Source organism: Crassostrea angulata, chromosome 2 (genome assembly GCF_025612915.1).
Source record: "Crassostrea angulata isolate pt1a10 chromosome 2, ASM2561291v2, whole genome shotgun sequence".
Taxonomy (NCBI): Eukaryota; Metazoa; Mollusca; class Bivalvia; order Ostreida; family Ostreidae; genus Magallana; species Magallana angulata.
Window position 1 is genome coordinate 70,926,717 of NC_069112.1, and position 24,357 is coordinate 70,951,073.

The window sequence follows — 24,357 nt, forward strand, 5'->3', positions numbered from 1 at the left end:
TTAGACGAGACCGAAATTTTAAGAGGTGCCCACGTAAGTAAAATCTTATTTGCTGGAGGAAGTTAAGGTTTTAATTGCTAGTGCCCTCTGATGATGATATCTTAGTTTTTACTGGTCCAAACTTCACCAAAATTGCAAGGATGATGCGTCTTATGATACCAATGCACCTGATGGGCTTGAATGCTGAATCTGAGCCATAGGTTTCGGATGCTTGATGAGGTTTAGTTTTTTGGAACAGGTCACATGTTTTATAGATGATAGCTTGCATAGTTGATTTAACTCTATTATAAATTAAACGCAGAGGTTGCTTCAGATGCAGAGCCTGATCTCCATTATCAAGGATGCTAAAGAAATTACCTACCTCACTCAAACCTGCTCGATAGATAGATGTGTTTGTTGATAAATGGTATAACATGATTCTTATGATAAAGTATTGTATGATATAAAACAATATTGTTTGATATGATACAACATGATATCATATGTTATATTATAAAAAGTAATACGATATGATATTGTATCAATTTTTTTGATATTGTATGATATGATATTGTATCATGATATGGTTATGTATAGTATTGTATATTATGATACAATATTGTATAATATTATATTGTATTATTAATTTATTATTTTATCACATGATACAATTACATAAGATATTGCAAAATATAATATTGTATCCAATGATACAATATTGTATATTCCCTAATATTGTATCATACAATATCGTATAATATGATATTGGTTTCTGTTATATAGAATAATATCACATGAAATTGTATTATATGATATTGTAATATTATATAATATCGTATTATACGATATTGTATGATATGATATTGGTTTATATGATATATGGTCATATCGCATGAAATTGTATTATATGATATTGTTATATAATTTATTGTATCATTTGATACAATATGTATAATATAATAAAGTATTCTATCATAATTTACTTGATCACGTTATATTGTATCATTTGATAAGATACAATGTTGGAATCAAATTATATTGTATTATATGATATATTATCATATTTATCAAATATGTTTCAGTGTCATACAATACAATATCATACTATACTATACAATAAAATATCATGTTTCAATGTTATGATGTATTATGTAATATGATATTGTAATATAATACTATATTGTATTATAATTTATGATATTGTATTATATGATCAAATACAATAAGGTATAACACAATACAATGTCATTTTATACGTTACAATATCATATCTCATTATTGTTTATTACGGTATTTTATTGTATTATATGATATATATTATAGATTTGACATGATGCAATATTTAATTTTATATCATTGTATTGATGAACATATGATTATCATAAAAAATTTATCAGATGATATACGATATTTTGTCAAAACAGAATCCATGAATATCCAAGATCATAAAGTATGATTTTCATATAAAATATATAAAGGTGGTCTTATGAAGGTGATATCTCATAAGGGTGATGCTCTGTCTCGGTGAGCTTAGTAATCTATGATTACCTATGTTTATTTGTTACAATGCTTGAGAAATGCCTTTCTAACGATCAAATGAAATTTGGGTGCCAGTCGATAAGTTTTAAGCAAGATACAGGGCTCACATTTCTTCATGAGGTAAACAAGGCTCGTGTCCTTTTTTTTTTTGTTTACATAGGTTCAATATACAAGTAAAAAAAATCTTTTTCAAGATGATTTGTCTATCTTCTTATTCATTTTTAGCAGAAATAAACAGTTCCTAAAGATTAACACGTTCATTTTAGGTCTAAAACTGGAATTTTTACTTCAACATTCAAAATGTAAACAAAAGCTTTGTTTACATAGGGAAGCATTGTAAGCTCTGTAACTTGCTTATAACTCAACAAATGACACTCAAATTATGGTTGCCTATTGAAAATGCCTTACTGGAGCATTGTAAACATTAAAATCGAAATAATTATCGTTGACCATAATCGTAACCATGCCCCTTTAAACTGAATATAGCATTTCCCTTTTTAAAACACTAGAACGAAAACATTTTTATGCAGAGCATATTTTTTACTATGGATTACATTGTACATATCAATGGCGGTGTGATGCTAATAAATTGAATACACTTGATTTGTTCGTGCAAATGTACACTTATTTTAAACACAATAATATGATTTGAATGTTTAATATCCAGAGGTAAAGAAAGACACTTATTTAACCTCATTTGGATAAGATTTCAAAATGTTAAATTTATAATTTATCACTCGTTATAATCTTAAAAATGTAACATACTGTATTTGGTAACATTTTCTTTTAAGATATAAAGAAACTTACAAAAGATTTTATTTCCATTTTTATCTGTCACCACATCCCCCTTTTCGAACAAGGTTTCGCAAGGATACCAAACTTAACCAGTTTGTTTTTCCCTTTAAAACTTGTGAGTAAGGTATTAAAAATCTTTGAATATAATACAATCATATTTAGATATTAAAGAGAAATTGTTTTCAATTTAGATTTTAAGTGTGAAGTCTTTTTATCAATTTTCTTCTTAAAAAAAAGGAATAGACCTAATTTTAACTTATGATAAGAAAATAAGACTGTAAATCCTACTGAATTTTCATTAAATTTCTTTTTCTTTTAAGTTTGAAATTCATTTGGAAATAAATATTCTTAAATGACCTAAAATTATTTATTTAGTAACTTTACACTGAAAGAAAATTATTTGGTCAAATTTTGAAGCAGGATTCTGCACGTTTTATATTTAAAAAATAAATCTGTTACAAGGTCTTAAGTTCGTAAAAAAAAAAAAACTGTACTTAAAGTTGTATTTTCAAAAAGTTCACATTGTGTAGTGGTGTTGGAAAGGTTTGTGTGTCCACTGCGGAATCGACAAGTGTACAAACCGTCAAAGGTACAAAGGTCAAAAGCATTACAAAGTAAACTCATTCCACACTACAATGCACCTTCTAAAAGAGACTGAATTTCGAGTTTGTAAACCGCGAAAATAACTACATCCGTGGTGTTGGACACATGCCTTTGTTTTGTGAAGTACGAAGAAGAAAGTAAATATTGTCCAGAAGAATATATCAATGTAAAACAATGAATACATAAAATCACTGCCAGGAATTTCATTTTAGGTCCTCGTCATCTACAGTTACTTAATGGTTACTCATATATTGATAAGGTATTTGACATGAACTTAGAATTTATACAACAGTTCAGACATTCATTCTTCAGGATCAACCAATCAGTAAACATTTGCCCTATTCATATCAATATGTTTTAAAACTTTATTATACAAATCGATAGTCCATTGATTCGCTTTTATTGCTTATGTAAATTCGGTTTCATATTGGACTAATATCAAAGCAAGAAAACCATATCACTTATTCATATAAATTTTTACATACAGGTAAAAGTAAAACTTTTTCATTTTCATTTAATGATGAATTTTTTCCCCTATACATCCTTAGTATGATGTTTCCACTCAAATTTTAAGTATGAATTTAAAATAGATCCCAATAAAATCAAATATAATATTTTGGCACTGTTAAAACATATACAGACGGGGTTTTTTTTAGTTTGACATCCTTAAGCTACTTCCTATTTACTCACGAATTATCTTGTAGAAACTTGTGATAATAAAAGAGGCATAAGTATATGTATTGGGTTTTCTGCTTCTGACGAACTAATCACAGCCTTGATTATTTCAAAATACATTGTTATTATTTTTCATCTTGACCTTTTTAGTAAAGATGAAAGGATGTTAAGTTATAAAAGGAAGTAAAATATAGATGAACATTTGAAGGTCGATTCTTGTCTATAGGGTGTTTGAAGTAAGATCGTTGTAATATAAATACGCTTCCACCTAAATCAATGTATAAAGGTTCCATTCCACCACGTTAATATAGTATAGGGACACAAAAATTAACACTATTTTTATTGGGAACGCCTATGACTGGGGCCGGTGACAAACAATGTGCAAATATAGGGATGATGTAATGTCAAACATAGTACGTATTGAGACTATTAAATACTGTGAAAACGTTAGATTTCATGGTGTCTGAATTTTCGTAGAATTCATGGGTACCTCACTTCTACGAATTAACATATCCCATGAATTAATAGATAATATAGATGAGGGTTTCAAAGTCATAATTCCTTATGTTGGCATAAGTTAATACACGAAATTACATCCCCCCGGGCCTTTAATATATAAGTGATCAACAAAAAAAAAATGGTCCCCATTAATTTAAATGATTCCATAATATCAAGGAGAATATGGGCAATAGATGTTTAGAAATACAAAGGATTGATATACCGGTATCTTAGTGTTGAAGACAACGTTAGTGCTAGCTTACATATTTATCATTGACAAATTATAGCGAGCGCAGCTCGCCGGCGCGCAGCGCCGGCGCGAAGCGAGCTCTACCGGCAAGGCGTGTGTGAATAGAAAATTCGGACTATAGTTGCACATTCATTCAACGGATTTTTTGGCGTCAGTAAATCGGACCAGTAATGCATCGTTTTAATCGTCCCAGTAGTTCCCTGTAATCATGGCAATTTTTATCACTTCACACTCTCACGAGAATCAGCAAGAAAAATTTAGACAGTAAAAACAATAACGATGTAAGCGACATACAGTCAATGTTACCTCTAAAGTTCACCTCAGTACACTTTCAATCAAAAATAATCGTGTGACGTCACAAACGTTTACACATTGATCCGATATATTTTTTCGGAGTCAGTAAATTTTGACCCACAATTCATAGTACCAATGGTTTCCAACCTCACGTTCCAACATCACGTTCTCCCGAGAATCAAAGTAAAACCTTTGAAAAGCTTATAAGATGTGTAATTTTAAGAACATCATGCTTTTTAAGTAAATAAAACAGTATCCTTCGCATACTTTTATTTCTCAGGGGGGTTTTAAAGAGTAAGACGACACTTAACCAACGTCAGCTTTGACGTCACAATAAGCACTGATAAGGGGAAATTACTCTAATTGAAGTCATTGTAAATCTGCTGAAATGACCAAAATCCTCATTAAATCTTGCAAAGGCTAAGATAAAGAACAGCTGACGAATAAGGACATTTCTTCAGATACAGGAAACAGTTGTAAATTGCACTAATTTGGATGAATGCTCACAAATATTTTATTCACTATAATTACGGTAATTTCCTGAAACGTAACGTTATACGTAGCAGCGCCTTTTTTTAAAGGGGGTTGGTGGGTAGATGGTAGCCTCATCCAAAAAATCTTTGCAAGCAAAAAGAAAAATAAATCATGAAAATTCTAATCCTTCAGCTCTTTAGCAGTTCAATGGTTTCTTTATTATTACATGCGGGGGGGGGGGGGGGGGGGGGGGGGGGACAACACCATGTTCTTTTAACATGATAAGCAAATATTTTTAAGCGTAAATTAAAAATAAAATTAAACATTAATTATTTTTTTTTAAGTGGAGGGGCAAATCAATGGTAAGTCGATTTTCTATGTATAAATTGACAAAAATGAAAAAAAATTTAGCATGGGGGGAGCTCTATGATGAGTCAAGTTTTATATGTAAGTTTAAGAAAAAATGTCTACTGCAAAAAAAAGGGGGAAATCAATCAATCAATCATAATCACAATCACTTTAAAAGAGGAGATGCAGTGCAATGAATATTCATATATTAAAATCTTTATTATTTAACAACATTGTATCTGAGATTAAACTATTGTTCTACATATAAATAAATAAATTATAACAAATCTTATAAACTATGAATAATGAAAATTTACTGAAAAATAGGTATGTTTTATTTTTTGGCATTCAAATTTCACGTTGTTAATTTTATTTTATTAATTTATTATAATTCATTGTTTGGTCACATGCTGTGCTCGCCCCAACGGTCGCACCGTAAAACATATTAACATAAAACTTCTTTGAATACCTTATACGATTTTTCTGATTATTTCTTTTCTGTCAAGATATTAAAGAAAAAGTTTTAATATTATTTGCCTTTAAGAAAGTTATTAGGCAATATCCATTTTTTTTTGTTTTGTTTACACCTACACCAAACTAAAATATATAGTTTATATGTTCTACTACGTTTTTAACATCCTACTACAGTTTTACACTATATGGATCACGAATTCGTACGTTGTTAAATGATTGGCTTAGCCTAATAAAGCGACAATACTAGTATGACCTGACCGAATAATTTTATAAAAAATAAGTAAATCTACAGAGTATCATGAAATAAGGTCATTAAGTAAAAAACTAGCGCAATGATATTTGCGCCATAAAATGCAAGGCGTAAGTTTTATTTTTTCAGCTGTAATTGGACCAAGTTTTTTTTTTTACTTTTTGTGATGTAACTTTGATCGTTCTAAATATTTCAGTAATGAACTAATTGAAATATCATGATTATCGAAAAGTATTGTTATCGGAACCATTCCAAGATTTTCAATCGTACATTTAATTTTCTTGTCTAAACTATTGAATTGTCAGTGAAATTGTTCTATTTTGAGTGTTTAGGCATAATAAATGTTAGACGTTTACCATGTTACAAAAGTTAAGTATCTAGTTTATACTCATTCAGCAGTCAATATTGCTCATTAGTTCCTTCCTAGCTTTATTCAGTTTATCATTAACAGCTGTTAGCTTTTGAAAAAAAAAAGTAAAAGAAAAAAAAAACTTAAACTAAACTGCCCCTAATGTTAGGTACAAGTGACTCTGTATCAGATCAGATCAGGTCTAAGAGGACGGCATCATATTTTAACCATCCTGATTAGATATGGCTTGATTAAATTGTCGGAAATTGATTTTGGTTTGTGTAACTACCGAGTTGGTGAAAAATTTATACATTTTTAATCTTAATTCTAGTATAAAACAAAACATCGATAACACACATTTAATTTTTAATATTTCGTGGAAATTTACGATATGATAAAGTGATCACGATAATTTTGACAAAAGTAGAGCTAAAGTCGTTGTGAAGCAACGAGAATGTTACCGCTGCAAATGAGAGTCGAAAAACAAGTTGTAATAAATAAATAACATAAGTGGTTTTACTTTCACAATTATTAAACCGAGCTTATCTTAAATAGCAATTTGCTTTATGTTAACTACAGCAGCGCACGATATTAAATTGACGTTTCATCTGAAACAATTGCGGAAGACGTAAATAACATGGGGATATAATTACCTAGTATATTACATAAAAGCTCGTTAACTATTGTATGCTGGCTACTTTATAAAATACACCATAGTACTTTAACTCTCTATTTGCACGCATGACCGAGTAGCGTGATGGAGTTAAATCTTGTACGTTTGATTCCTGTGTCTGTTTTTTTCATTTAAATTATCTTTTGTATGAGTGACTTCTGTTATATAAACAGCATACATTCCAATAAACTACCTTTTACTTTTTTAGCTAATAATGTTCAATACAAATTAACACAGAGAAAGCAAATATTTCTGGATGGTCGTGGGCATTGTTGTTCTGTACAACTCTTCTTGTAAAGATAAGTACAACTCTTCTTGTAAAGATAAGTACAACTCTTCTTGTAAAGATACGTACAACTCTTCTTGTAAAGATACGTACAACTCTTCTTGTAAAGATACGTACAACTCTTCTTGTAAAGATACGTACAACTCTTCTTGTAAAGATACGTACAACTCTTCTTGTAAAGATACGTAAATCGATAAAGGACAACATTCAAATTCTGGAGTATATGATGTTTCTTGTACTGAATATATGTACATGTAATACTAATTGCTTAATAAGTAATTTCTAAAAAGATAATAAAAGGTAAATATAATGGTTAATTTGTTGCACACCAGTCTTCCTGAATTTGTCGTTTTGATAAATTATAATAAGGCTTTGTACGATCTGTCTATGCTTTGCTTCCAAGGGCGCTGTTATGATAAGTTCATACAATACCAAATCATAAATAATTGAGGACTTCAAAGAGCAATTGTTTAGAAATTTGTACTGTTTTTTGGCATTCACATGTACTGTTTTCTTGAAATTCAAAGCCAGATTTTACTCAACTTTGTCGAGTTGAAGTTTGATACATGTAGGTAATGAGATATATATATATATATATATATATATATATATATATATATATATATATATATATATATATATATATATATATATATATATATATAATTTTTCCCCTCGTTTCCAGTTTCCAGAACTATGATATAGCAAGTGCCGCACAAAAGTCAGTTAACCTCACTAAAATAGAAATTAGGGAGCTGATGTATTACTAAGTTCTACATATAGAGGTGATTTTCTTTATGTAGATATATAAATATATATGTTATGTGAAAATAACTGCAGAGTATTCGATTATCGGTTTTTAATTGTCCTTCAATGGCCTTTTTTACAAAAGCAAATGTGTATTGATTAAAATTATTGAAAATGTATCTTTTCCATTTTTTGAAAACATAATTTACTTATCAAATATTCATGTTAATAATCCAATGGATATTGATTACCCATTAGGAAATTCAAAGTGTGAATTACAAGATCCAGTAAAAAAACATACTAATACGGTTCAAATCATTATTTATGGGTGCACAACTCAAGTTGTTCAAGGTAGAAGGTTTTCGTGAAATTTCTTCTCCAATTCTTCTTTAGAACACTATCATGCTTCTTAATAAATATTAACATATTAATGCTATTTATGTATTAGTTAAGGTTTTAAAATATTTGACATATGTAACAATGGATACATGTGAGATTGAAAAAAGACGTGAACAATTATATTTTATTTTTGACTTGTGAATTAAACGTGCATAAAGTATGAACACTTATGATATTAATATTCTAACTTTCGGTCTTTACATTTGAAGAAACACCAGTTACACATGCCTGGCGTATAGAAAACAAACACATTTTTTTTTTAATTACTTTCAAATAAAGAAAATATACTGTATTTTTGCCTTAAGTAAATGAAGGGCATGTTATATACTTATGATTAAAGAAAGTACTGAAAACAACCATAACAAAGAATAATGCCGATATTTCGTGTATTTAAAAAAAAATGATAAATAAATACATAATAAAGTATTTTGTACCTTATAACAAATCACACTGTCACAATGAGAGAGAGGAAGAGTCATATTAACTTCATATATTATATGAGGCAATCAATAGTTCAAGATTTTATGTTTAACCTTAGCAAAGGTAGATCGATTAAAATTGATGAACGCGACGAAATTGCATCTTTCTCAAAAGTCTTGATTACTGATTAATTATTCATTTTAACATTTAAGTGCTTATAGATTGTACATTCAATAAATCAAAACTTTAAAATACAAATTCAATAAAAAACAAACTCAAACGGTATTGAAAAGCATTACTCTGAAGTGCGCATTCGCACTGTTCAATGTAGAATTAAACAGTATCTTTCTAGAGTACAATGTTGCTATTCCAAATCGTCCGATGTCCGTGGTTTTTAATTAGCGTCCTTGTGCCATGTTATTGCAGCTTACAACCGGGCTTCTCTAAACTTCAGCGAGGACACAGACTGGACAGAAAACTGATTCAATCTTTCCCAGAACTCAGTTTCTTGGACTGTGTGATAGAATGTCTGGTTACACCACGGTGTAAATCTGTTAACTATTTCAAAGGGGCTAATTTCTGTGAAATTAACTACGAAAATAAGACGACAGCGGAGACTAGGTACATGGAGAGTGATGGGTGGGTGTACAGTGAAAAGGAGCATTGGCCAAAGGTAGATGTGTTAGAATCTATATTAACTACAATCTATACTCTATCCCAAGACGATATATATATATATATATATATATATATATATATATATATATATATATATATATATATATATATATATATATGTCTCTCTGTGTGTGTGTGTGTGTATGTGTGTGTGTGTGTGTGTGTGTGTGCAGCACATGTTTACATGGCTATTTACTATTTATATGGTCTGTGACAATAATATCGAATCATTTTTATTATAATTTTTGACAATTATTGCGATATGTACTTTCTACTGATAAATCACAATACTCACTTTATTTATTTATTTTTTTTTAAATCAGGATAGTACTTTTAATTGTTTTTTTCTTAAATCTGCAAAAAATGTAAGTGTTTTAAAACAGTTATTCACTTTAAATGGTTGACAAACATGCTAAGATATATTTTTGCAAATCATATGATAAATATCAATCCCATTTTTATTATCTTTTTTCTCAAAGAAGAATCAGTTTTTTGTTAGATTCAAGTGTTTTTGTAGTCCATAAAAAAAACCTAGTGAGATTCCACAAGATGATAATATCTGCTATAATAAAATAGTTCGTAAATAAAAATTCTATGCTTTTGTAAATGCGTTTTAGGTTAAGCATTCTCAAATTTTATGTAGGGAAAAACAACAGTGGTGTAAACATTTCATTTAACCTTAAGTATTTATAATATTTTTAAAAAACCTGAACGAAATATTGATAAATGAATACATTGCTCTTTATTCATATCTTTTATAAACAACACAAGGCTAGACAAGTGTTACGTTTCTGAGTCTGTAATCACCATATTAAATGTCAACTATATGTTGCTATTGTTTTCCATTGTTCTAGTTTTGTTGGTAAATTTTAATTCTTTTGACAAGTTTGGCGAGATCGATATACCTAAGGAGTGCGAACGATAGCATTGTCTAGCCACCTAACTAAAAGTCATTTTTTGAAAATGTCTAATTAAAGTTATTTTTTAAATAATGTACACATTTTTGTATATTTTGGACATTTTTCCTGACTGTGATGTAAAAGAATGTAATTAAATGTTTATTGAACGTCCTCACTGCAACAAAGAAATAGAAGACCAAAGAAATCAAATGTTACGTTTTTATACCCCCCGTAAACAAAGTTTGGGGGGGGGGTATTTAGGAATCACCTTGTCCGTCCGTCTGTCTGTGCAATCGTGTCCGGTCCATATCTTCCTTATGGAGAAACATTGGAAGTTCTTACTTCAAACAAATATTGCTTATGACCAAAGGGTGTGTCATGACCTCAATTGAGGAAGTTCAAGATCATTGTTTTTAAAATGCTAAATTATGTCTGTGTCATTTCTTGTATTAATGGAAATATTAGAAGCTAAAATTTGACACAAAACTTGCTCTTCTCAGGCAACATAAAATTAATTTTTGATTCTCATCCCCGTTTTGAAAATGGCCTGCCCCGATAAAAATTTTCTTTGGGGAAAAAATGTGTGGAAAAAAAATTTCGGAAAAAATTGGGCTCAGTATACCAATAATTCAATTGTTTAAATATTAAATGGCTGTTTGACATGTGAATTTCGTTTGATTCGAGTCATGGTTGTTAACGGAAGGATGCAAATGTCCTCATGCATTAACGGTTAACTTAAAATAAAATGGGATTAATTATAGAAATTGGTTTGTTATTTCCTATTAGCATTAACAGTTTTAAAATAGAGCAGTTGTTATTTATAGAAAATGGACAGTGAAATAGATTCATCCAATGTTTTTTATAATAGCAGAAATACACGTGTTATGATTTTTTTCTTAGCGGGGGGTATCAATTGTGAGCTTGCTCACAGTACCTCTAGTTCTCACTGTCATATGTACAGTACCGATCAGACCCAACATAGCAGAAAGTAAACCCCAATTAAATACTGGGTTTACTTTCTGGGTTTACTACGGGTTTACTAGAATGAACCCACAGTAAACTCCAAGTAAACCCAAAAAGTGAATCCGGGGTTAGTTGTGGTTTACTCTGGTGAAAGGCTCGGTCTGATCGGTACTGCAGGTTAACATGAAATGACGTGAGAGCAGAAATCTGCACAATTTTATTACCGCTGCAGAAAATTAGTCAAACCATCAAAGTACTGAGAGCAGTCGAGCAGAAAAAAAATTTGTAGCCTCTATATTTTATTGATACCAAGATGATGGATGCATAAATTAATTCGATGATTAAAAACTTTTGACGCAGTAAAGCATGTGTATCTAAAGCCAATAAACTTTTTTGATCAGTTTAACAAAAGTCAATAAATTCTGTCGACCAGTTTAACAAAAGTCAATAAATTTTGTGGATTGGCTACGTGATATGAAACGTAAAACGTCTTTAATGCAAGGCAGTTTCCTTACATCGAAAATAACATGAACCAGAAAATGAAGTCAGATGTGTTCATTTCCTGTGGCATCTAAAATCAACAAGATATCTGTAAGCCAATGCTAACTAGTGATACCCCTGCTCTGATGTGAATATGCAAAATAAGCAAAGTCGACGTTTAACAGAAAGCTGGCATCCGATTGGTACAGAAATATATCCCACAATATGGCATGCCTAAACAGATAGTGTCTTAAAATTTCAAGCATCTGCAATAAATAGCTGCTGAGAAATCTTTAAGGAAAATTTGTTTGAAAATTTTGGCTAAAATAAACAAAGTACTCAATTAACAAGAAGTTGACGTCCGATTGGTACAAAAATATATCCCACGATATGGCATGCCTTAACAAACACTGTGTAAAAATTTCAAGCATTCTGTGATAAATAGCTGCTGAGAATTCTTTGACGAAAATTGAAAATTTGTTTGAAAATTTTGGCTAAAAAAAAAAAAAAAAAGTTATTATTAACAGGAAGTTGACGTCTGATTGGTACAAAAATATATCCCACGATATGGCATGCCTATACAAATACTGTGTAAAATTTCAAGGATCTGCGATAAATAGTTGCTGAGAAATCTTTGACGAAAATTTGTTTGAAAATTTTGGTTAAAAAATAAGCAAAGTCGTCATTTAACAGGAAGTTGACGTCCCATTGGTACAAAAATATATACCACGATATGGCATGCCTTCACAAACACTGTGTAAGTGTAAAAATTTCAAGCATCTGCAATAAATAGTTGCTGAGATAAATGCGACAGAAATTTTGGTTACGGACAGACAGACACAGAAGGGTAAAATAGTATACCCCCTCTCCTTCGGAGCGGGGGTATAAAAAGAAAAGAGATATATTTTAATGGTAGCCTCAACCTATTTGACCATGAAATAAGATATGTGTATTCACTATTGAAATATTCTGGGAAATTGTAATAAAAATAGTATGTTATAAAACAATATTGTATATGTGTTCATACTTCATAACAAAAAGCATCCCTCCATATTAAAAATACAAAGACTGATTAAATGGAATACGTGTCACTGATTATGTTATATGTCACACATTGCGGAGATTCAGACTGAACAGCATATCTTTTCGCTTCTGGGAAAAATTAGCACGCGGCTTGAAAATTGTCATCTGAGTGATCCAATTTAAAACCTTTAAAACTCTGTTGCATACAATTTTGAAATATTCACGCAATTATACATATAAACTGTACATTTAAATAAACATTCAACATTTGAGACTAGGTTAAATAAGTTACATTTACAGTAAACTTTCGTGTTCATCAATGTTTTATTTTGGTAGGAGCTGGCTGGAGCTTGTTCGAACTCAACGTGTAAAATCAACCAGACATGTAAACACAAAAGATATTCCGAGGATAAATTCTTTGAATGTGTTTTGTCAGGTAAAATCATCCGGTACATTGCTTTAATGCAAATAGATACCATTAAATATCTACATATGGTACATGTACATAATTGGTTTTCCTTATGCATATTGACAAAACCTCAAGTATCAAAGAGAGCTAATTTTTTTTAACAAAATAAGTATCAAGTATTTTGTTTTAATTTAACACAATATACTATAATACTTCCAGGAGTATAAATTAATAGATATAAATATTTATCAAACTAACTAAGTTGAAAAAAATATCACAATAGACTAGAAAATTTAACAACAATGTCGTGCCTTTTTTGTAAAACTAAAAGGTAGCCTCTTATCTTAGGTATTAATCATATTAATTTCAGTGTAAGATTACATTGTTTATTATTTGCCTTTATAAATAAGATTGTGGAATACCCGATCAAAAAAGAATCAATTTGAGTTCAATAGAACGTGAGGACGCCATTGGCCTACACAGGAGGATACACGCCTCGTGTTCTGACGGATACTCCCAGTCTGGTTCAGGGCGTCTGAACTGTCAGTCAAACGGAGAGTGGAAATACAACATTGTCTGTGAAGGTGAATATGCTAAAATGATATGTGATGAAGTAAATTATTCATACTCAAGTTTTGAATGATAAATGGTATTTTAAATGCATGTAAATGAAACCATGAATTGATTTTTTTTTTGTTTCAATAACAAAATGTAAAATGAAACGGGTTAACTAATTTTTTTTTCGATATCACGAGTACTGAGCCACGTTCACGGCACCAGCAATGACAGCAGTTAAAAACAACGCAGTGAAAGTGTTATTCTGCATAATGATTGCAAATAGTTATATTTAGCAAAGAAAACGATTGACAATTGAAATGTTCCCATGAACATGAAATAAAACACGTACAGCTAAGCAATCTGCACTTATCTTGAAAACGTTATGAGAAAAAAAAAACCTAGCACACGTAAATCCATTTTAGACATTTAATCTCTCATTGTCGTCGGTTCTTATCAATTCATATTGTCGAGAGTACCTTATATTTTCTTTAAAAAACGGAAGGTAAAAAGTCACTTCTAAAATTTGCTTATGCGTCTTTTCAAATGCGAATGTCTTCTGTAAATGATGGATCATTATTTCGGGGGGGGGGGGGGGGGGGGGGGGGGGTTCTTAACAAAAAAATATAAAATGTGTACATGTTACTATGTTTTGATTTAGAAAAGAAAAAACGCAGATTATTTTCTTCACAATTTTAAACTGTGAATCAATTATGACCGAATATTATAAAAATGTCAATAATATACAAAACGGGACTTCTGTAGAAAAAAAGGGGGGCTGTTAATGTGGTCGCTATATTTAATTTTTTTTCCTACAAAATTGTTAACTGATAAAAATTTTACTTCAAAAATGTTGACATACGTAGACAAATCATTATAAATTTAGCTAGCTATGTATGTATAAAAATTCGAATATAAACCCCTGCATCTTTTATTATGCTAGGTAAAAGAAGCAAAAGCCAATCATAATTTATTTTATTTCTAAATTGTAAAAGATATTGATGAATGTCTGAGCAACCCATGTCAGAATGGAGGAACGTGCAGTAACAACAATGGAGCTTACACGTGTATGTGTGCACATGGTTGGACAGGGACACTTTGTAATCAAGGTAACTTGTTATCTATTTCTCCACTATCTCTCTCAATTGTTTATATTCCTCTCTCGCTCATTGAAATAAATTTGATATGCACCCTCTTCTCTCTTTGATTGGCTATTGTTGTGTGTTTGCCTATAGATCTATCGGTCTTCCTACTCATATATATCGTATAAGTAAATTATTCTCATTGAGTAATGCCGTTACTGTATACCGGGGATTTTCTCCCAGTGTTATCTCCGCCCATTTTACTTGCAAACGGTTTCGCCATGTCTTGAATTCGTCTAGCCAAAGTTTTGATTAAAGCGAGATAATTTGAGATATTAGAATTCGCCCAGCCTTGAGTTCGCCCGTCGACAACGAGGGTGCAAAAGGCGCGAAAACAAAAATAAGGCTACTATTTCCCTTTTATACAGTATGTGTTATGTATTAAATTTAAGGCGACGTATAAACCATCACACAAGCTTTTGATTTATTTGATACTGTAGTATTTTATGTCTAAAATGATTATCAAATGAAAAAAAAATCATTCAAAGTCTTAAATGTATTTACTTTAACTTCTATTTTGCTGGTTGTTTTTAAGATCGACTTTCATTTCTTTAAAACGTGAGATGCAAAATATATTAGGATAACCAAACCTATACTACTATATTAAAATAACAGACTCGATTTTTTGGCTTTAATACCGAGAAATTGGATTAGTACTGTCTTTTGTTTTATATATGTTGAACATCACTGGAACTTGAAGATTACCAATATGTTTTTATTTTTTCTTAATCAAGATTCACTAATTAATTATGAACGAATTTTTTTTTTTTTTAATCCGGAAATCATCTGATTTTTTTTTATTTCTACAAAGCGAGGAAAAAACATTAATGAAAAAGTGTTGAATTCTTCATTAATATAAATTAAATTTTTAGATGAAAGGTATTTACGGCCTGAAAATGGTTTGTTGTGACTACTTTGTTATTTTCAATGCATGCAGCTTTATTAGTTTTCTCCAAAATCGTTTCGGAGCGATTATTCTACCTTACCTGTCCTGAGACACAGTCAGTTTATTCAAACTAAGCAGAGTGTAGTGAAATTATTGGCATTATTGTAGGCTTAAAGCTTGGTTAGGTAAATGTCAGCAATACGGTTTGTCGATGTATCTATTTCGTTAATGTCCGATATCATATGCAATGTCAACCCGTGCACGCACGGGTCAAAGTCTAGTAACGTTAAAGAAGATTAATAATCGATACTCAAGTATGTTATATTATACTAAAACAAAGCTAGTCATCGGCTGTCCTGTCAATGCATGTAGAAAACGTCCAAGTTTCCATTAAAATTAAAATAAATACCAGTTGTTGAAAGTATTGTAATCATTTAAATATTTCAAGATATTGACGAGTGCAAGAATGACCCATGTCTTAATGGAGCCACATGCACAAAAACACCCGGCTCATTCACCTGTACATGTGATGCCGGATGGAACGGGATCGTATGTAATAAAGGTAAAGTACTGGGAAATATGTTACGCCCTACATTTTTTATTTAGAAGACACTTTTTAGATGTCAAAATTGTGAACAAAATTTGGTACATTTATGTTCCTTCTTAAAGCAGGCGCTTAGGTAAATCTTTAGGGGAAAAATGAAACAGATTTTCTTGTGAAATCTTTCCCTGTAAAGAAGGGTTACGTGTACATGTATATCTAGGTTTGTTATCTGTATTTACTTTATTAGAAAGGGGGCTGTTTTGACAAAATTAAGCTGAATATATTCTTTTGCAAAATTACGTACATCAAGAAAAATAGCCAATTATGCAAAGTACAGACATCTTCTTAACAGACTAGTTCGAAATATATATGAACGCGTTATTAGTATTGTTTAAATGTGGATCATGTTTATAATGCCAGTATATTCAAACACATAGCGTAACATTATAATGTCTTCTTGTACAATGAGTGTGATGCGCTTTGTAAGAAAATAATAATCATTCTCCTTTTAAATACCAAGTTTCTTTCAATGTCTGACTTATGAGCTGACAGTTAAAATATTTTGAGTCCTAAACTTTCAGATATTAATGAATGTCTGAACAATCCATGTCACAACGGAGGAACATGCAGTAACAACGATGGATCTTTCGAGTGTACATGCGAAGGTGGATTCACAGGGACACTCTGTAATGAAGGTAAACTCTCTCTCTCTCTCTCTCAGAAATAATAATAATACAAGGAGTGAAATAAAGGTGTCTGTGTTGAATGGGAATAGAGGAAATTTTAGTTACAGAATTTTGAAAACACACATCCCCTGACTACAGTGAATTGTATAATAAAAACTGTCCCCTGCCATCTTTACTTTTTTGCAAAATTCTAAATAGATGTTAAATGCAGATAATAAACAGTGCAAAACATGTAGGTGGGGCCTTTAGGCTATACAACGTTTGATGGCACACCAGCTTAGTTTAAAGGAGATATGATTCCTACCCTGAACATTTATAAAGTGAATTATCAGGTATGCATATTTTCATCAAATTTTGGTGTTTTCATTGCAGGCCTTACTCTTGTTCATATTGATCAACATGTAATATATTGATGCTAAAAAGTGTTGAATACAAGTCATTTAGCTATCCTCAGACATTGAACATTTTTATTTACAGCTCTATCTATCAAAGTAAATTGAGCATTCAATGTAGTAAATAGTATGTTCTTTTCATTATCATAACTTAGTTTTGGATTATCGTTGACAGTTCTGCCGAATATCGCATTAGGAAAGTCTGCCAAACAATCATCAACGAAATCTGACTTTAACGCCTCATATGCAGTGGATGGCAACAGAGGAACAACCTTTCTTGTAGACAAGTGTACACACACAGATGATGGCGACAGCAATCCCTGGTGGAGGGTGGATCTGCAGGCTGTGTATAACATCACATCTGTCAGAATACTCAACAGAGGAAAAGATCAATACGACGGTAAGTGTAAAACAAACCATGTAAATTGAATCGAAATATAGAAAATCAAGAGAACACTGAAGTGTTGATTTTGGTTTTTATGTCCATACCTTTGATCAACTTAGTGAAATTTAATTGGTCACCCCCCCCCCCCCCCGCAAAAAAAATCATCGTTGATCAGGGTTTTTTTTTTGTATTCTCTGCAAATTAAAGTTGTATAATTGGTATTATTTTGCAATAATATAACACGATAAAGAAATTAATGCGTGAACAATAACCGCATGACATACATGAATGGGACTATATATCAGCTTAGTTTATAGAATCAGAACATTCGGATAGGATTAAATGAGATTTTGAATACGCTCGTAAGTATATTGAAAATCATAACATTAAAGGTACAGTTTTTTTATTATATGTTATACGGAATTCGAGATTACTTTAGCTCTAACCCCCTTTATGATATTCTGTACTAATGCGTATGAGGAATACACCCAACACACACGTGATATAAAATGTAAGGGGGTTCAGTCAGGAACAGAAAATTAATTCTATAGCGTTGATAAGTATGTAATCGCTTTTGTATTTAAAATGACAATACATAGTAAACACAGGTCCATGGTTATAAAACTAATGATGCCTACAGGTTAAGTACTGCTGTTAATCTCCTTCCTTCTGAAATAGTATGACAGGTCTGTGCATTTCTCACTTGGAATCATGGAAAACGTGTATCACATTATTAAGTTTTTTAAGCAAATTTTCATTGTCTAGCATCGAAAAAATGCATCTCCGGACATAGCTGTACATTTGACTATTTATAATTCAGTAACTGCATTTGACAGGTTTGATACATGTACACGCAAACTCTTTAATTGTACTTAGAATACATAAAACTTAAAGTATTTATCTAGAATGATTACCAATCTAATCAGTATGTACCATACATATAATAAAATCCTAATGTTTACTGACCTTCTTAAATGGGGACATAACTCAGTGGGTAAGAATGACTAGTGTAATGGCAAAGTTTTACAACAAAGACATAAAAAGTATTGAACACATGTATCTTCTGATAAAATCATTTATGTAAACTTCATTCTAATGTTTGTTTATACCTCTATTAAGTCCAACACATGAGGGTGTTTTTATTGCCTTAAGGTCAACTTTTATAACAATAATTGTTTGAAAAAATACTACTATGTGAATATATATGAAAGAAAGAATGTTTTAAAAGTGTTATGGATTGATTTGTCGTAAAGAATTTATATATGAAAAACCATTGGATTTTCGCATGAATTTTAACGAAAAGTATGACGCATGAACATCGTGCGAGCATTTTTTCACTGTGTAGGGGTATGCCTTAATGAGGGGGTCAAATTTTAAGATAGAAATACAAAGATAATTTGTTAAAAAACCTTTTTATCAGACATCAATCGACCAGAATACTGTTACATGTACTTGTATAGAAACATTCTCAAATAGTGCAGATTTAACTTTGTTCAAATCATGATACCGGGGTAGAGTTTAGCCACAATGGGGGTCGAAATTTATAAAGTTGTGTATTTAAAGATAAAAAAACTTTGAAAACCTTGTTGCTTAAAATCGATCAGCCAGAAAAGATGTACACATACCTTTGGTAGATTTCATTCAAGTTTGTTCAAATTAAACATTCCTCCTCTATGGACGGATCTAGATTCTGTGTGAAATAATAACTAGTGTTGTAGTATGTTGTTGTGTTCTGTAAATATCCTAAATGACCATAAACTGACTTATTTTAGATATGTCATTCCGGCTGCAGGATGTTAACGTCACTGTTGGTCTGACAGAATCAGATGTGAATACTCCCTGTGGTTTCTTTGCTGGTCCCGGTACTCTGTCACAGCTGGTCGTCATCCATTGTCCGACATCAACACTGGGGAGATTCGTAAAGATCTCCAAGATAACTGAGGCCCTCAGTCTTTGTGAAGTTGACGTGTTCGGCGTCCCCGTCTAATCATTAAATTATTTGGTGTCATAGATGAAAAGTTACCGTATTAAAAATACATGCATTCGTTTGTGCATCCCGGATAATTTATTATGTATCTTTATTTTCAATTCAGCTGGACAAGTCGTACTTATGCCTTCAGCTAGTTCAAGCATACATGTATCTTTTACAACATAAACCAAAGCATACAATGTGACATAACACTGAAATCTTATACCGCTGCTTTGAAATCCGATACCGTAGCATATTATCTCATGATTGCCATTCATCATATCATAACATATCATACAGCATGATTTAACTCTCGTTTAAATGGTTGTATTTTTTAAAAATTTTAATATTACAGATCAATGGTACATTTAATTAAGCTTCTTATCATTTTAGTTCAAATGTTTGAACACTTCTGTACAATGCGGGATTTTATTCAGATTTCATTGCATACCATAACATATCGTATCATTAAGCTTTTCATTTCAAATATTCATAGCACATCATACAAATTTCATAGCATGTTATTAAAAAGTATATCATATCATTAAAATTATAACCATAGCATAGCATAATTATAAAAGACATGCATGAAATAATTATTAACATGTAATTGTTATAGTCTGTCCCAAGATATTTATTTGGGCGATTTTTTTTATAAAAATACACATACCTGTTAAATAAGTGCAATTAAAATAGTTGAAAAAAAAATTCCAAGATAATTTCATTGACACATTATCATCTTTCACTTGGAAAAATTCACAGGAACGAAAAAAGATTCCTTACGGAGATTTAAAATGAGGAATATTTACATCTTTTCTCCATTTGGAATACACTCGGAATACATCGCGCAATTTTTCAAAGTTATCTTCAGGGCTCGCTGCAATACAAAATCCCGTAGACATCACATTTATAAGCATTTCAGTGGAACCTGATAAGCTAACAGGGGCGTTTTGACTGAGAAATCTTGAAAAAAAATTGGCACTTTTAAAAGAACACCGTTTGACCCCTGAGGTATTTATAAATATGAAGCAATTAAGCAAAATGTGTATTCAGGATATCTTTAGACACAGTATAGGTATGTTGCGTAATTACTTTATCTTATTATCTCATTTATACCACATACACTGTATGTATTGACTGTAAATCTATGATGCACCTTTATATGTATCAACATTTACAAAATTCATTCGAATCAATTCCTGTTTGTTTCTGTTATGTGTTAGCAATGTTGTGTCAATAAAAACAACTGCGGTTTTTTTCTTTTTTCGTTTTCTAGTAAATAGGACGGTGGGGACGACATGGTTATCATTTACCCAGAAAAGAGATTCTTATATAACTTTTGGATCGTGTCTTTAGATTAAAATTCTATAATGACGCGTTGAAGCGGTTGACAAAACAAATCCTGTTTAACACATCTTCAGCCAAATGTATATCATCTATAAACGTGTCATTTCCTGATCACTTACTGTTTTTTAGATCTCAAGATCTCAAGATTTTCGTTGCTCTGGTAATAGAACGGACGGCCGGTGTAAAGGACAATTATGACCTACGTAGGAAAATGACCAGGGGTCATTTTTCGACGTCAATTAATGACTCCCCTCCCCTTGCTGTACAATAATTGGATTTTTCTGAAGAAAAAAGAGCCACGGGTTATTTTTCTTCATGTTAAACATGAAGAGAAAAAACCCCGTAGAAAAAGGACCCCCGCTGTACAAAAGAATAGAAATGGGTCACCCCGTACACGTATCCAAGATATCTGACTTTGAAATTACTTGAATTTTCAATGTCTGGCAGATTTTCAAGTTATAAACACCGAACGTGTAAAGAAATCGCGGTATACAGTTCTTTCATATCCGTAGCAAACACACAAAAACACACTTCCAAGGCCACATATTGATTGATAACTGTTACGTTCTTTCTCTCGTCGACATATGGAGGGAAATGACGCTGTTCTTGTGTAGAAATCTTATTTTATATAGATTTATCATGTAAAATTCATGCACAGCTAATGAAACTTTATTTTACTTCAATTTTAAAATTGCATACGGAACAAATTACCAGGTCTACACGTGGGTGTTGAGAAACCTGTACAAGTGTTGCTACTGTTGCAAAGCCATTCCGTAATTAATAAAGAAAACAAAAGAAAAACAAATCATTTTATGTTAGTTTTGTTTTCTTCTACGCAATATATATACATCGATATTCTAAACATATGTTGAAATGTTGAATTTGTGATCATGAATAGACTTTACTCTTTAAGATGTTTGGTGTGGCTAGGGTACAGGTTATATACGTATGATTTAGTTGTTTGGTGTGGCTAGGATACAGGTTATATACGTATGATTTAGTTGTTTTGTGTGGGTAGGATACAGGTTATATACGTATGATTTAGTTGTTTGGTGTGGGTAGGATACAGGTTATATACGTATGATTTAGTTGTTTGGCGTGGGTAGGGTACAGGTTATATACGTATGATTTAGATGTTTGCTGTGGCTAGGATACAGATTATATACGTATGATTTAGTTGTTTGGTGTGGCTAGGATACAGATTATATACGTATGATTTAGTTGTTTTGTGTGGGTAGGATACAGGTTATATACGTATGATTTAGTTGTTTGGTGTGGGTAGGATACAGGTTATATACGTATGATTTAGTTGTTTGGCGTGGGTAGGGTACAGGTTATATACGTATGATTTAGATGTTTGCTGTGGCTAGGATACAGATTATATACGTATGATTTAGTTGTTTGGTGTGGCTAGGATACAGATTATATACGTATGATTTAGTTGTTTGGTGTGGCTAGGATACAGGTTATATACGTATGATTTAGTTGTTTGGTGTGGCTAGGATACAGGTTATATACGTATGATTTAGTTGTTTGGTGTGGCTAGGATACAGATTATATACGTATGATTTAGTTGTTTGGTGTGGGTAGGATACAGGGTTTATATGATTTGTGCGGCTAGAATTCAGGGTTAATATGTATGATTTAGTTGTTTTCATTTCAAATATCGAGTCTAATTTTGCTAATCTCAATCCTTACTGATTAATTTGTAAATGCATAAACCAATGTGTTTGATAGGAGAGGGAGTTCAATATAATTAAATAAACTTTATAAAGATATCTCCAATTTCATGTTCATGTTTTAAATGTCTTTTTTGTTTAGCGTGCCATGCCAGTATAAAGAGGTATTCCTATAGTGCTAAGGAAACACTATCTGGACCAACCTACGATGTCAAATCCCTCAAGGGATTAACAGTCACGGGGGACGGTCTGGTAACACTTGATTTGGAAGTATTGCAGAGTTCAACAGACATTGACTACGTGTCATTCTCTGTTTCACAGACAGACCACGTCATGGTGGACTTCTTCAGAGACGCCTACGTACCTATACAACAGGTGATTGTTCCATAGTAGTGGTACATCTACCATATCAACATTTACAAAAAGCGATGCTTTATGTGTCGATATACGACATTTTGGTTCTCCATATCTATAAATTTAATAACAGAGGTACTCATAAATGATACCCTGCACTTAGAACTTTTCAAACGATTTTATTTTAGAAAAAAGCATATGCCTCCTTCTCTTATAGTGGCAGGATTTTTTAACAGGTCATGAACAGTCTTTGTGTCAAATTATAGATTCTAATACTTTTCAATTATAATTTGCCCCAGACAGGATACAGCTTTTTTTAAAACAATGACAATGTTTAACTTGAACAGATACATGCAAGTCAAATTCATGACACATTTTCGGCAATTTGTTTATGAAAGAAACTTCCAATGTTTTTCCATAAAAACAGTACAAAGCCGACACGGATTATAAACTTTTTCCTCTAATGACCTTGACTTTGATTGAATAACCTTGGGTCAAAATCATGACATACCCTCAGGTCATAAACTCTATTTGAATAATATTTCTGCTAGTTGACTTTGCCAAAATGACCTTGGATCAAGGTTATAAGAAACATTTGTTTGAAGTAAGAACTTTCAATGCTCCTCCATTAAAACAAATATGGACCAGACATGAACTTTCAGGCCACACATGTAAACAATCTTTGTGTGAAGTCACACCTTTTAATGTTTCTCCATAAAGAAAGATGTGGACTTGACCCAGATTTTGAACTGACAGACGGACAAGGTGATTCCTATAAACCTCCCCCAAACCTTCATTAAAGTCGATAGTAAAAAGACAAGAATTATTATAGATTTGTTTCTTATCTTATGGAACTATTGCTTGAAAAAGATTACAAATGAGGACTTTATCAGAGTTTATGATATTATCTTGT

At 31.5% G+C, this 24,357-nt stretch overlaps 1 protein-coding gene across 1 annotated transcript; it reads left to right on the forward strand.

The window, feature by feature from the left end:
- The first annotated feature begins 9,357 nt into the window (after positions 1–9,357).
- LOC128171090 (neurogenic locus notch homolog protein 2-like) lies at positions 9,358–21,312 on the forward strand. Its single transcript, XM_052836843.1, has 8 exons — positions 9,358–9,726; positions 13,433–13,532; positions 13,916–14,089; positions 15,056–15,169; positions 16,537–16,650; positions 17,214–17,327; positions 17,886–18,110; positions 19,868–21,312. Exons 1-8 carry the CDS (start codon positions 9,412–9,414, stop codon positions 20,080–20,082), a joined length of 1,371 nt encoding a protein of 456 aa, XP_052692803.1. The 5' UTR covers positions 9,358–9,411; the 3' UTR covers positions 20,083–21,312.
- The last annotated feature ends 3,045 nt before the right edge of the window (positions 21,313–24,357 follow it).

Excerpts from the sequence above, each read along its gene's own strand:
- LOC128171090 (XM_052836843.1), top strand. The coding sequence starts at position 9,412 with ATGTTGCTATTCCAAATCGTCCGATGTCCGTGGTTTTTAATTAGCGTC. Across the intron at positions 14,090-15,055 it reads ATACAACATTGTCTGTGAAG|ATATTGATGAATGTCTGAGC; the intron begins GTGAATATGCTA and ends AAATTGTAAAAG. Across the intron at positions 18,111-19,867 it reads AGGAAAAGATCAATACGACG|ATATGTCATTCCGGCTGCAG; the intron begins GTAAGTGTAAAA and ends GACTTATTTTAG.